Consider the following 14,063-nt stretch of genomic DNA (forward strand, 5'->3'; position numbering starts at 1 on the left):
CGACAGGATTGTGTGGTTAATGACGAGTTGTCAAAACAAACGCAATAAATAAACGCAGATTCTCCAGAAGGTGTTTAGGTTGGTGTTGTGTTATGTTAGTGCTGATTGAGGGCAGGTGATGATGGTTCTGGTTTTAGCTCAGCACTGACCGCACGTGTGTGTGTGTGTGTGTGTGTGTGTTTCTCCTCAGCATCATCTGTGCTCCGTGAGCCTCTTGTTCATCAGAGGTTTTTGCTTTGAGCGGATGCTCTGTTGGCATGATGTCCTGTTACAGTGAAACAAAGGCAACGTTGACACTGGTAATTAATTAGGCTATTACGCCTTCTGCAATGATAATTGCCTGGCTGGAAAGTCACCAGCTCCGTGAGGGAGAGGAGAGGAGCCGCGGCGGGCCAGATCCATCCATCACGGACCAGAGCCTCTCTTTCTTTCTCCACGGCGCTGCCTCACCTTGACTGGCACCCAAGTGCTCATAATGGATGAGCGCTGTACTGTGATACACGGAGAGATCGCTGCTAACGGCTCGCTGTGGATGTTGGGTCTCGTCTGCGATAACTCTTGAGCTTTCTGAGGGTCAATTTCCGGCCTTGGGTTCACTCGCAGGACAGGATGAATCCACTCTCGACGGCTGTTTTGATGTCGTCACATTTCTCTCAGTCTTGTAACAGCCTGTAGAGTAGCAGCTATTAGCATTCCCATTCATCCTAACTGCATCTTCTCAGTTACAAGTGTCTAGCAGCAGTAATAGTATTACACAGTTATGAAGACATTTAACCAATCACCATTAGCTGTAAATGTCATGTGACTAAATTATAATTCTTTGCGACAGACAATGAATTGTGACTCCGACATTGCGTTGCCTTTTGTGATGAATCAAAGTTTCGTGCACCTTTAAACACGCATGCATGTAGCTCAGTTTGTCTGTTTTGATAGTATAAATATAATGCAATTCTTTGGTCTTTGGTTTTGTGGGACGTTATGGGTATGAGATAATGTTTTAAACATGTTACTAACATGTTTTTAATTCCCTGGTCAGAATACATTGCTGCTTTTGAATGGGCATAATGGGAGAAATATGTTTTTTGTGGGGTTTTTTTTAGTCCTCCTAATAGTTAACGCATCTTAATGTTTGGTTTGTCATGCTTTAATGTTAGCAGCACTGGAGCTGCATGAACAAAACCTGAAGATCATGTTCTCCAGTATGACCTGAGATGATTCCAGAGAGCTTTTTCATCTTCACCGGAAGCCAAAAAACCTGAAAAAGTCACACGATCAGTCTTGAAATAGAGCAGAATGTAGACTTATCAATCAAAACTCGTTGTTGTTGTTGTTATTTTGAATTAGTCAAAACTGTGCAACTTCATTCATTTCCAGGTTTAATTGAAAGAGCAATCACAGACTTTCTATGCACTCTCAGACTTTAAGACCGTATCAATCAGAAGCATTATTTCTTTCTTGATCTGTTCCGTGTTTTTCCATCGCTTCATTCATTTCTGTTCTTATTCTTTTTTTAAACCTCGATTCACCCATGTGATCTCTCACTCTCTGTTCCAGTTAGGTCACACTTCTACACCTCAGCCGTCTGTAGATCCACTTCTGCTGAAAGTGGCTCTTGTGTTGGAAAGTAGAGAGCTTTGAAATAAAGCCGTGTGATTATTTGTGCGTGTGGGTTAGTTACAGTAACCCTGGGCTGTGGTTTAGTGCTGTGGTGCTCTGTAGAGGTTAGAGGGGTTGAGTCTTCATGACTCTGATCAGGGTTTAACATCTCTTCCTGTGAATCTCGTCTGGATTTAGAGCTGAACTGAAATCTGTAAGAGGCTCTTTTAAAACTAGAAAAGCCCGACTGTCTTCTCTCGAGCGTGTGTGTGGATTCTGACTGAACTGAGATCAGTATTTGAAGCCGTTTTGTCAGAAATCATCTTCTCTGATCCGGTTCATGATGTAGAGCAGGAATTCCCAAACGTTTAAGTCCGCCAGATCCCGTAGATGTGAAATATTCACTTCAAGTACCTTGGAGATTTTAAGTTATTTCAATAATTTAGCAGCACTTTCACATATTCACGGTTCTTTGATTTTGGTTAATGCTCATGCAGTTAAACAGGTAGAATATTTAATTTATATTTTGAGTAAATGTTTTATTTGGATATTATTTATAAATAGGACTGCAAAACTACTGCAATTATTTTCTCATTTACAGCCATTTTAAGAGCAATATGACATTTCATCTCATATAAAAATTTTCCCATATTGCTTTTTTAGAAACCAACTAACTAATTTAAGGGTCTTTATTTATAATTATGTAATAAGTATCAAATTAAGACCGAAATATATCACTGGTGTAAATTACAGTTGTACTGTGAAATAAAGTCTTAAATTCTTTACTTTCAGTTGTTTAAAATCTTAATTATTTCATATATTTTATAAACAATTACCTGTCTATAAATTCTAAAAATTAAGATAAAAATATATTGCAAATTACAGTACTATAAAATAAATTATAAAAATATTAATATTATGAATTTTTTTGTTATACTGTAAACAAGTTACCAGTATTTGTAAGTGTTTAAACCTTAGAATGATATAATTATTTTATAAATAATTAATTGTAATCATTTATAAAATTAATTGTAATTATTTGTTTATACAATAAATTATTAAAATGTAAATATAAAGACAAAAATATATTATACTTGTAAGTTGTACTTTAAAATTAAAAAATAATATTTGATTAATATAAAAATATTTTGTTGTATACTTCAAATTACCATAATTTATGTCTTAAATTCTTCCCTTTCAAACATTTATTTTTAGGGAATACTTGTGATATATATACTTGTATACTTGTATACTTCTGTAAACAGAAGTGTTGTTAATTATGTAAATGTATAAAGTACAGTAAACCAAGCTGCACATTAAACTCACAGTGCACACAGAGATGTAGCTGATGAGAAGCAGCATTTACTGTGAACTGAGCCACTTTGAGATGCTGAAAACACTGTTAAAGTTATGTCATGATTTCTGTTTCATTTTGATTAATTGTACAGCCCCGTTCATTTGTTTTACATTAACATTTGATTTGATTTACCCCCAGAGGTTTGGGAGACTGTAGTGCAGTATACAGCGCTGGTACTGTCACTGTGTGTGTGTGTGTGTGTGTGTGAGTGAGTGACACAGGCTGCTGATTGGAATTGACGTGGGGACTGGATATGTGTCAGGACTTCAGTTGCTCATTTCTCTCTGTGCCTAAGAGTCGCTCCCAAACTCTGTAGCCAGATTCACTCCAGTATGACGCTGGATAACTCATTGTTTGTCTTACCCACCTGCACCGTTATTGTCAGAATCAAGATGATCTTACTTTTGTTGATTAAAGGGATACTCCACCACAAAATGAACATTTTGTCATTAATCACTTACCCCCATATCGTTCCAAACCCGTTAAAGCTTTGACTTCAGAACTCAATTAAAGATATTTTGAATGAAAAATTGTGACTGTCCAGAAAAGTATGAAAAGCATCATCAGAATAGTAATTTTTTTTACGCGAATAAAACTAAAATGACGACTTTATTCAACAGTTTGTCTCTTGGTTATTTTCTCTTCTATACATGCATACACTCCCTGTGTCCAGCTCATATTCTTCTATTTGGAGTGATACAGAGAAGACACATTTCGTTTGTTACTCAACATTTTAAATTAAAATAAATTAAATTGATGCATTTAGTAGATGCTTTTATCCAAAGCGACTTACCTTTGGGAATCGAACCCACAACCTTTTGTGCTGCTAACACAGTGCTCTACCACTGAGCCACAGGAACACTTTACATTTTATACTTTTCCTTTTGTCTTCCACAAAAAAAAACTGCATACAGGTTTGGAATGACACAAGGTTGAGTAAATGATGGCAAAATGTTATTTTTGAGTGAGCTCTCGTCTTATTTGCATCCACACTGATGCTGATTATTATTCTAGTAATTGTGAATGAAGTCACTCAATCTGACTCTTTGTTCTCGTGCACCCAAACTCTTTCTGTAGCACATCCTAAACGTTCAGCCATCAGGGCTAAAAGTGATGATTCACTGCTAATTGCATAATCACCAGTTGTGATAATTGTAATTGATGAGTGTGTAATTGCTAATTGCTAGTCTTTATTGAAGTCTCTCTGCCTTCATTTCTTACTCACGCTCTTTTTGTCACGTTTTCGTTCTTTTACGCTGACTTTTCTTGATGTCTTTGTGCTCCTCTTGACCCACTCACACAAGTCGTACGTATGTGAAAAAACATTCACAGATTCTAAAAATTAATCAGAGTTTCTGTTTTCAAATTAATTATAGGCTCCAACCACAGATGCTTTTGGCAGTCGAGCGTTTGATTTTTTTTTTTTTTTCTCCTCATTTGTGCAAATGATAAATTAGTCAGTGAATGCTGGAGTGTGTTTTATGTAAAAACTAAATTATACCTTTGAAATTTGGCAGATCGCTGCTTTAAGTTTTGGGACTTAAGTATCCTGAAGTTCTCGGCGCTTTGAAGCTGTAATTATAAAGGAACAGAAGACATGCAGTGCTGAGGTCTGCTTTTACAAACTAGAAGAAGAAATGACTATAAACTTTTCTCTGAATTATGAACACGGCTGTTTCAATGTGGACACTTCTGGCCTTGTGAACTCTCTTAAAACACACTTTCCCTTTCCTACAGGTTTAATTTGTCCACTAATATCCATTTATACAATACTGTTCAAATGTTTGGATACAATGTTTGACAGAAATTGATTGAGTGACAGTAAAGACATTTATAATTTTACAAAATATTTATTTTGTAATTAAATGTTTGAATTTCCGATCCATCAAATATTCTCATTTACACAAAGATATGAAGCAGCACAACTGTTTTCAACATTGACAATAATCAGAAATGTTTCTTGAGCATCAAATCAGTATATTATAATGATTTCTGAAGATCATGTGACACTGAAGACTGGAGGAATGATGCTGAAAATACAGCTTCGAACACAGGAATAAATTACATTTTAAAATATATTCGCATAGAAAAATAGTTATTTAAAATAGTAATAATATTCCGCAATATTCAGGTTTCTGTTGTATTTTTAAACATATAAATGCAGGCTTGGTGAGCAGAAGAGACTGAATATATATTAGTAGAACTCATTTTTCTGAACCGTTTTCTTAAGCAATAAATGTCTGTTCCATCTCAAATTATATACTTACTGTAGTTCAATAACATTTTGCGGTGCAATGTCATTCTGAGGCTATTTTTTTAAGCATTTTATGCATTTCAAATACTATTAAATAAGATTTCTATAACTACGGTTATACAGTTTCAACTGAGAGTTTGGAAAGACATTAGCATTAGTAAATGATGGCAGAATTTTTTATAAAACTTGTATTTCAAAAGATCAAATGGGATTTCTCATGAAATGAGTGCTTTAATATTGCTGTTATGTGTGTGTGAATTTATATTCAGTATGATTTTATGCAGCATATAACAGTGCCATCGAATGTTGTCTGGATTTAAGATTGTCTCAGGAGTGATGGATGCTGGATTAGTGACGTGGAGCTGTCGCATGCATACTAACATGAGTGTGTGTGTGTGTGTGTATGAGTTAGGACCGGTTAATGGTGTGATGTTGGAGGTAATCTGTATCTTCTCTTCTCTCAAAATGTTACAGTGTGAAGTGTGATGAGGATGATGATGGTGACCGTCATAGTGATGATGCTTTTGTCTAATAAGTCATTATAGCCTTGAAAAATGGAGGCTGAAATGGCTCTTCATCTTGTGTAAATTCATAAGGAAATGGTTGTTGTCTCTTGCAGAATTAGAGGGATTTATCTTTTGGTGATTATCTGGCCATATGTGAGACAGTCTGTGCGCAATTCATTCATGTTTCCAGTCCTGACTGCAAATGCATGCTCTAGGGGGAAAATGTTTAGAAATAAATAAGTGTATTTTTTAATAAGATTCAGAATAATGAAAAATATTTGTGACACTGTTAAAAAAATGGGTTTTTTTAAGTTGTAAATCAAGGTTATTGGAGTGTGTTTTTTAGGAAAACACTTTTATACTTTACTTCAAAATGTCTCATTTATTTCAGTGTTATTTGACATTCCTTTACAATTTTGTTCAGTGCACACTGTTTTTTTCCTAACATTTTTGTTTGTTTCTTGTTATTTGTCTTTGCAATTATTTGTGAAATTTACTAGCAGTTGTTTTTGTTATCTGTTTTCTTAAATTGTTTAAATTTCACTGTCGCTCGTTGGTAGTTTGACTACTTTTAAAACATTGATCTGATGGTTTTAAGCAACCTGACATATCAACTTCTGACTCCACCAATGGCATGAGTGTGGGGGCGGGACTATCTCTTTGTCTGACCAATGGGAGATAAGGGAGTGTTCAGAAAATCACAATACCAGGTGAAATTGACAGACTTGAGCTTTAAAGTTGAGGCATAATCTGTCTTCAATAGGTAGATTGTGGTTAAGAAGCAGCACTAATTAAACCAATCCCGTCTGCAGATGCTCTGACTTGTTTAACATCACAGCGGGCGTCGCACTCGCTCTCTTACATTTATTGGTTTGTGTTTGTTGTATGTGAGCTCCAGTGCTGATGGAGCAACTGAATGTCATGTCTTAGAAAAAAGAGAGAGAGAGAAAAAGGGGAAAAAAGAGAGAAACACAATTGCTTTTAGACGGCGAGTGCGGGAGACTATTGTATCAGTATTGATTCCTGTAGCGCTGCTCTATTCTGCATGAACTCCAGGCAGCGGAGGCTGAACGTACGGCACACACACCACTTCAGACGACATGATGCTTATTGAGCGGGTTCAGAATGCCATGCTGCCTACTGTTTTCAAAGAAAGTAGTATGCAGTGTTTATAATGTGTGCAGAATGCAAATTTTACTACTACATTTGACTAAATGTGCAGTATGCAACTGCACACGCACACACAGAACTCTACAAGCCACAGTGCAATGCACTTCACCTTTTAAACATTTGCTTAACTCATTCAATCTGACTTCCGATAAAATTGGATTAAAAGAGTAAACTATTCTTATTTTAAGGAATTAAATGCAACATAGTGGTAGGGGATAGCATATAGCAGTATATGCCATATCAACTTCGATTTGCAATGTTTGTTGCATGCAGCACAACACTAATTAAATTCAGAACACTAATTAAAATATTTTCGATTGAATCTGGTCAAAAATGCATGCTTTATATTACTGTGGATGGACCACTGATGTCACATGGATTAATTCTATTAAGATCTCCTTGCTAATTTCTGGACTTGGGAACATTTCAGTTGAGTTCCTGTCTATGCAGGGTCAGACAGCTCCAGATTCAATTGAAAATATCTTGATTAGTGTTTGGAAGATGAGCGAAGGTCTAACGGCTTTGAAACGACATGAGGGTGAGTAATTAATGACAGAATTTTCATTTTTGGGTGAACTGAAAATTAAGTGTCAATTTTTTGAAATTTAGATTTATAAATCACCAAAAGCTGAATAAATAAGATTTCTACTGATGTATGGTTCGTTAGGATTGGACAATATTTGGACAAAAGTTGTTCAGATGAAGTTCTTAGCAATGCATATTACATACAGCATAATCTTTACTTAATATCTTAATGATTTTTGCATTGCAATATCCTTTTTTTATGTATATAACCATAACCAAGATCAGTTCTTGACACTTTTTGCTCATGTATACTTTACAGTATGCAGTATTCAACTGCAGCAATTAACCTTTCTCTACATGCCACACTTTGATTCACTTCAGTACAAAAGGTTTGACTCTTTTGATTTAAATATGCAGGATTTTGCATTCGATTTGTGTTGAGTCTCTTCTCCTGTCACAAAACTGGCATCGTACCCTTCACCCGCAGGCCTGTCTGCTCGTATTTCACATGGGCAGCGAGCGTTCCCGTCAGGGGCCTGGCCGGCCGGTTCGAGCAGTAACCTTCCCTCCAGTGCGCAGCAGAGTCTCAATGACGGCTGGAGTGGAACGCTGTTGCTTTGGAGCTCTTCTGTGTGGTCTTTGGAGCTGTAACCCACATATCCACAGGCACAGGTGCCCTCTCTATGGGGCCAGGTGGCGGCCCATTCTGCTCCCGCTCTTCCTTAATGAATCCGTAATTGGTTTGAGTCCCCTGTGGAGAGGAGAATAGCAGGGGTGACGGGTCGGGTTAGTGGAGGTTCTGGGTGAATCTGACCCGGCTTCATTGTGCACAGTAGTCCAGCACAGACCCAGAGCCCTCAGCAGCATTTACTCTTCATTTCTGTGTCACAGACACACATACAGCCTTCATACACTCTCAGAATAAAAAGGTAGACTTCTGTACCTTTTAGGTACTAATATGTACCTTTAATGGACCAGTATTGACTCTACAATAGTGTAGTGCCCCAGTAACAGCTTTTGTACCTTGAGTTTAGATTTCACGTAAAACCAGGACTTTTTCATAGCTTTTAATATTTTAAAATCGTAGTATTATTGTTTGTATTATTATAAATATTATATATACTGTGTGTGTGTGTGTGTGTGTGTATACATACACACACACACACACACACACACACACACACAGAGTTTAGTTTACTTCCAGTTTATTCCTCACACTGAAGTTCAATTCAAGTGCATTGCATTGTGGGAAACAAACAGTATTCTTTAAAGTGTGCTTAAAGAGTCACACACTCTGTACACTACTGGCTAAGCTGACTAGTTTTATGACATTAACTGAAATAAGGGGGAAAATTTATGATGTTTGCAAATAATCATTCCAAACATACCATCCAACACAAATCTATGAACATGTTTAGGTGAGGTAACCGGTTTAGTGCTAACTAGTGAATCACTCCATTAAAGCTGTAGTAGGTAACTTTTGTAAAAATATATTTTTTACATATTTGTTAAACCTGTCATTATGTCCTGACAGTAGAATATGAGACAGATAATCTGTGAATAAATCAAGCTCCTCTGGCTCCTCCCAGTGTCCTATTGCCATCTGCAGAAATAGATCGCTCCCGGTAAGAAACAACCAATCAGAGCTGCGGTCCGTAACTTTGTTTGTGTTCAAAATGTAGAAAAATGTATATAATAAGCGAGTACACCATGAATCCATTTTCCAAACCGTGTTTTTAGCTTGTCCTGAATCACTAGGGTGCACCTATAATAAGTGTTTATATTCGGACTATTTTAGATTGCTTCGGGGGTACCGCAGCGGAGTAACCCAGTACCTTTGTGATTCTTCATAGACATAAACAGAGAGAAGTAGATCCGGCTACGATGTTCTTCCGCAAGACGCAAGCAGTTCTGTTTATTAACCGCTAGAGCGTCAAAAGTTCCCTACCGCAGCTTTAATATGACGAGCTGCAGCTCAAAATACATGTTCGATGGAAACACTTTGCATTATAATCGAGTTTGTAGCTTAATTCACTCTATTTGCAATAGTTTGACCTCTGCAGTTCAGTTAGTGACAGTTCAAGAGGAAATCAGGAAAAGCATCCAGTCGTCTCATACCAGTTAAGAGAATGTTTCATTTAAACGAGTGTATTTTGTAATAAACATTGTTGTATCTGATTGTATTAGTCTATAATAGAGTGAAAGTCAAAAACAAAAAAGCAAATGGGTTGAACAAAATAGCATAAAACCAATAAAGAAGTAGTATAGTGTCCCTACTAAGTCCTGCGCCCTTGGTCCACACTGCAGAAGTAGTATGAGATGAACACTAGAATGTAATTCAAACATCCCCTTGTGTTGTGATGAGTGTGAAGCCATTATGTGGAGTCTCTGGTATATTTGTCGGAGTATCGAATGCTTTGTTGCACTGGTGACTTTATGAGACAGAGTTTTCCTCAAGAGCGATCACGCTAATGTTTTTCTCAGTTTAAGTACTGGAATAAACTTTGCTCTGTTCATTTGTATCTCTGCGGTATCAACATATGGAGCAGAATTATTGACTGGAGTGTTTTATTATGTGTTGCGTGGCCCTTAAGTGTGTCCTGGATTGATGAGCTCATCTCTCTGCTGCAGGTGGTTGCGTTGAGCCAGCGCAGTAAGGAGGCGGAGTCTGCGTTCCTGGGAATATATAAACAGCTGATCGAGGCCCCAGGTGAGCTGCACACCTGCCTGCGCCATCACACACACACACACACACACACCAAGCTGTACATTCACCGCTCCATTTCACATGACTCAAAGGGAAATTAATAACGTACACAACTATAAGAGATGAGCTTACATGATGTTATTCATTTTAATGCCAATTAAAAACCTGTTTAAGGTTTCTCATTTCACATTAAATAAGATGTCTTGCTCTTTTGAAGTGTATGATGTACATTTAAAACATACTGTAAATCTAAGTAGCAGAACCACTCGAATCATGATGTTACAACCAAAAGCTCTTTTACTGGATGACCACTTATGTGTGTGTATATTTATATATATATATATATATATATATATATATATATATATATATATATATATATATATATATATATATATATATATATATATATATATATATCATAGGGCTGCAAGTCAATTCAAATTTATAATCTAATTAATTACATGATGTTTCGATTAATCTAATTAATCGCTAAATAAATTTGACTGTTAAAGTTCCCCCAAAAGATTATTATATAAAAGATATTTGTGTTTAAAAAATGAGTATACATTATCAAATTGTAGCTTTAGAAATATTTTATTTGTTTATACAATTATTAAAGTCATTGCTTACCAAAACAGATTGTTACCAACAGTCTTCACAATACCTTAAAGACTCTTTAAGTGTATTCTATAGTATTTGAAAATACCTTGTTTTATGTTCCACAAAAAAAAGGTTTAAATGACATCAGGGATGTGAGAGTAAATGATGACAGAATTTATATTTTTGGGTGAACTGTCCGTTTAATGTTTTAAGAAGTAGTAGTATAGTAGTAGTAGTAGTATTTTAATTCATTAAAATAATATTAATTAAAGTTAATTTATTAAATGATTTAATTCTAATTTAATTTAATAATTAAATAACAAAATAAAACAATGTAATTAAATAATTAAATAACTAGATATGCCAGCAGGTAAGTGATTCATTCAAACAGTTTGTGTGATGTCTGATATAAATATGAGACAAAACACAAACGGGGCCTTTTTGCACCAATGTCTTGAATTGCATTATATTTGTCAACTGTATGAATTGTAAGATGACGTACAGGTCTGGGGGCGGAGCCAGTGCATTTAAATATTTTAATCACATTGTTTTTTGAAAATGGTTTTACTTTTTTATTTTCAGTTTCATATTCATTTGAATGTTATCTGCTTTTGTCACTTTTAGTAATTTTTCCTTCAACCCATTTCAAATTGTTGCTAACATTTCTAATTTTCATAAAAGTTTAAGTTTAAATTTTACATCTAATATATATTTTATAATTTAATATTTTTATTTAACAGCAACAATACTGATTTAGTCACTTAGTCGACTATATAACTATACATTTTATACCTGTGACATTGAATTTTATGTGTGTTTTTATCATTTTTTATTATTATTTTTTATTATTTATTAATTATTTCTCTTTAGTATTAATTTCATAAGTGCTTGTCTTTTTTCAACTACAGTATTTATTTCAAATCATTTGGCAACATTTATCATTTTCATGGAAGCTTTTTTTTTTTAGAATTTTCACATTTCAAATTTTTCTTTAAATTTAATAAGATATCTAATTTAAAAAACAGATTTTGTCAATTTTCATTTAAATTGTATGTGTATTTGTATTTATTTTAGCTTTTTTATATATATTTATCTAGTAATGTGCTCATTAACATATGACCATCTACATTTACATATAAACATCTTTACTGTGCCTTGGTTGGCCCTGATGGTCATTTAGCTATGAACGTCTTAAAGGTACAGTACACACTAAAAGATAAACACAGTCTGTGATCTGGTGGTGAGTAATATGGTTCGTGTTTAGAAAGTGGCCTCTATAATGTGCTTCTTGGAGGAGGCTGACCGACGCTCACAAGTGAAACGTGGGATTGATGAGGAGTGTAGAGCAGAGGAGAGGCGATAAGAGAGAAACCAGACAAATAGAGACGAGAGAAAGAGGACAGGGGCCTGATGCTGGACCGTCCTATCAGAGATCACAGGAAGCTGATGGCTCTGTTTACACATTCATTGACTGGGTAATGGAAGCTTCTGCTGGAGAGATAAGCTCCGAAACCTAGGGACAGCGTTTTCAGGCATCATAGGTGCTCTTCTGTCGAAAAGGCTGGTTTAAAAGGTAGGCTGACTTGCTTTATCCAGATTCTAGCTTTCAGAGTGAAGGCAATCCCAGAATGCATTGCAGCGGGTTCTGTGAATAAGTCTGAGATGGCTGAAGTCAGTGCTGAAAAGTAACGAGTCGACTAAACATTTCTCAGTGTAAATTAACCACTATTTGTTTGTGCAACATATATTTATGTATATTGAAGTATTGCAGTATGAAATCAGTTGTTTTGTGCAAGCAGTGCTGTCTATGTTAAGCATTTCAAAACAGGCTCATGCTGCCTATATAGACAGAAGATTTGCATTAAACAGGCTGACTTTAAAGAGCTGATCTCTTGCACTTCATATTGTTCCACACTCTTATAAAGAAGTAATGCATTTTTTTTTTTAGGTAAAGTGTCTCGCGCTGAAGATGTATTTGGTATGAATCCTTGACTTATGGCTCTCCTATCAATATTTTTCATTTACTAAATGCAAAAGTTTTTTTTGCAAACTTAGTCTATTGACTAAGAGTCAAGCATAAGAGCCCTTATGAATCTTTCGTCTGCATTTACAGAATAAAAACAAAATGCAGGAAGCGTTTATGAACTGGTGAATAGTAAGACAAACATTAAAAAGCCTCCATGATCTGCAAATAAAATAGCTGTGACAGACAGATTTTTTATAGTTATGTGACTAGTTTAAAACTTTATATGTTTGAGGGAATCAATACATTTTAAACTGCCTTTCAAAAGTTAATATTTTTAAGTATTTATTTACTATAATAAAGGACCGTAAAATACTGTAATATTGTTAGATAGTATTACCATTTAAAATAAGTGTTTTCCCATTGAATATGTTTTAAAATGTAATTTATTTCTGTGATGCACAGCTAAAAAATTTACATTTTTGGAATTCTTTGATGATTAGAAAGTTCAAAAGACCAGCTTTTATTTGAAATAGAAATCTTTTTTAACATTATAAATGTCTGTACTGTCACTTTTGATCAGTTTAATGTATCCTTTCTGAATAAGAGTATTGATTTCTTTGAAAGCCCTAAATTGTTTGGTATATTAGTATAACACCAAAGTATTTCAATGCAAATTCATCTGTCAATTTAAACTTGACAGATACATGGACTCAAACCATGTAAACAATTATGCCTTATAAGTACAGTGAGCAACTAAAGATGTGAATACTCTTACAAAGTATAAGGAAGAATTAATTGGAAATATTTCTTAAGTAGATGTTCAGACATGTAGGGCCACAAAATGTGACAAAATCTAGCTCAATATTTGTATGCCTTTGATTTATAAAAAGAGACCCAGTGAATAACTTCATTTGACCTCGTCGGTGGCTTTTGACTGGTTTAGTTTACACAAGGACATGTTCAGATTAGCTTGCTACTAAAGGGGGACAGCCAGAGCTTCCCCCCAAAGCCACCGACGTCAGATGCGTGTGTAATCGGCGCTTGACCTCCCCGTGAATCGTCCGGATGACGAGAGCTGTGTTTTCATCTGTATCGACCCCTGATGGATACTGCCATCTGTGAGGGTGAGCCTGTCGTCTGCAGCAACCTATTCATCTGTTCCTTCCTCTGGCTTTGAGCAAGGTCACCCCCCCCGCCGTCCCAGGAATGAACCGTCCCAGGTGCCGTAAAGGACAGTAAGGCACATGTAGTCATGTGAGGAAACACAGACATGTTGATGCAGGTTTGTGTTTATTATCAGAGTGCAAACAACAAAACAACACGTAATAAAAACGTACATGCAAACCACACATACACAACCTGAAAAAAAAAATATTTTT

General features: G+C 35.6%; 1 protein-coding gene across 3 annotated transcripts in view; it reads left to right on the forward strand.

Annotated features, from left to right (window-relative positions):
* cux2b (cut-like homeobox 2b) overlaps positions 1 to 14,063 on the forward strand; it is a 148,836-nt gene that overhangs the window by 89,380 nt on the left and 45,393 nt on the right. For all 3 annotated transcript variants that reach the window (XM_026268992.1, XM_026268993.1, XM_026268994.1), the window contains one exon: positions 10,040 to 10,118. In XM_026268992.1, the coding sequence (XP_026124777.1) occupies positions 10,040 to 10,118 (79 nt within the window). The remainder of the gene's footprint in view (positions 1 to 10,039; positions 10,119 to 14,063) is intronic.

This window comes from Carassius auratus, chromosome 8 (genome assembly GCF_003368295.1).
Source record: "Carassius auratus strain Wakin chromosome 8, ASM336829v1, whole genome shotgun sequence".
Classification (NCBI taxonomy): domain Eukaryota; kingdom Metazoa; phylum Chordata; class Actinopteri; order Cypriniformes; family Cyprinidae; genus Carassius; species Carassius auratus.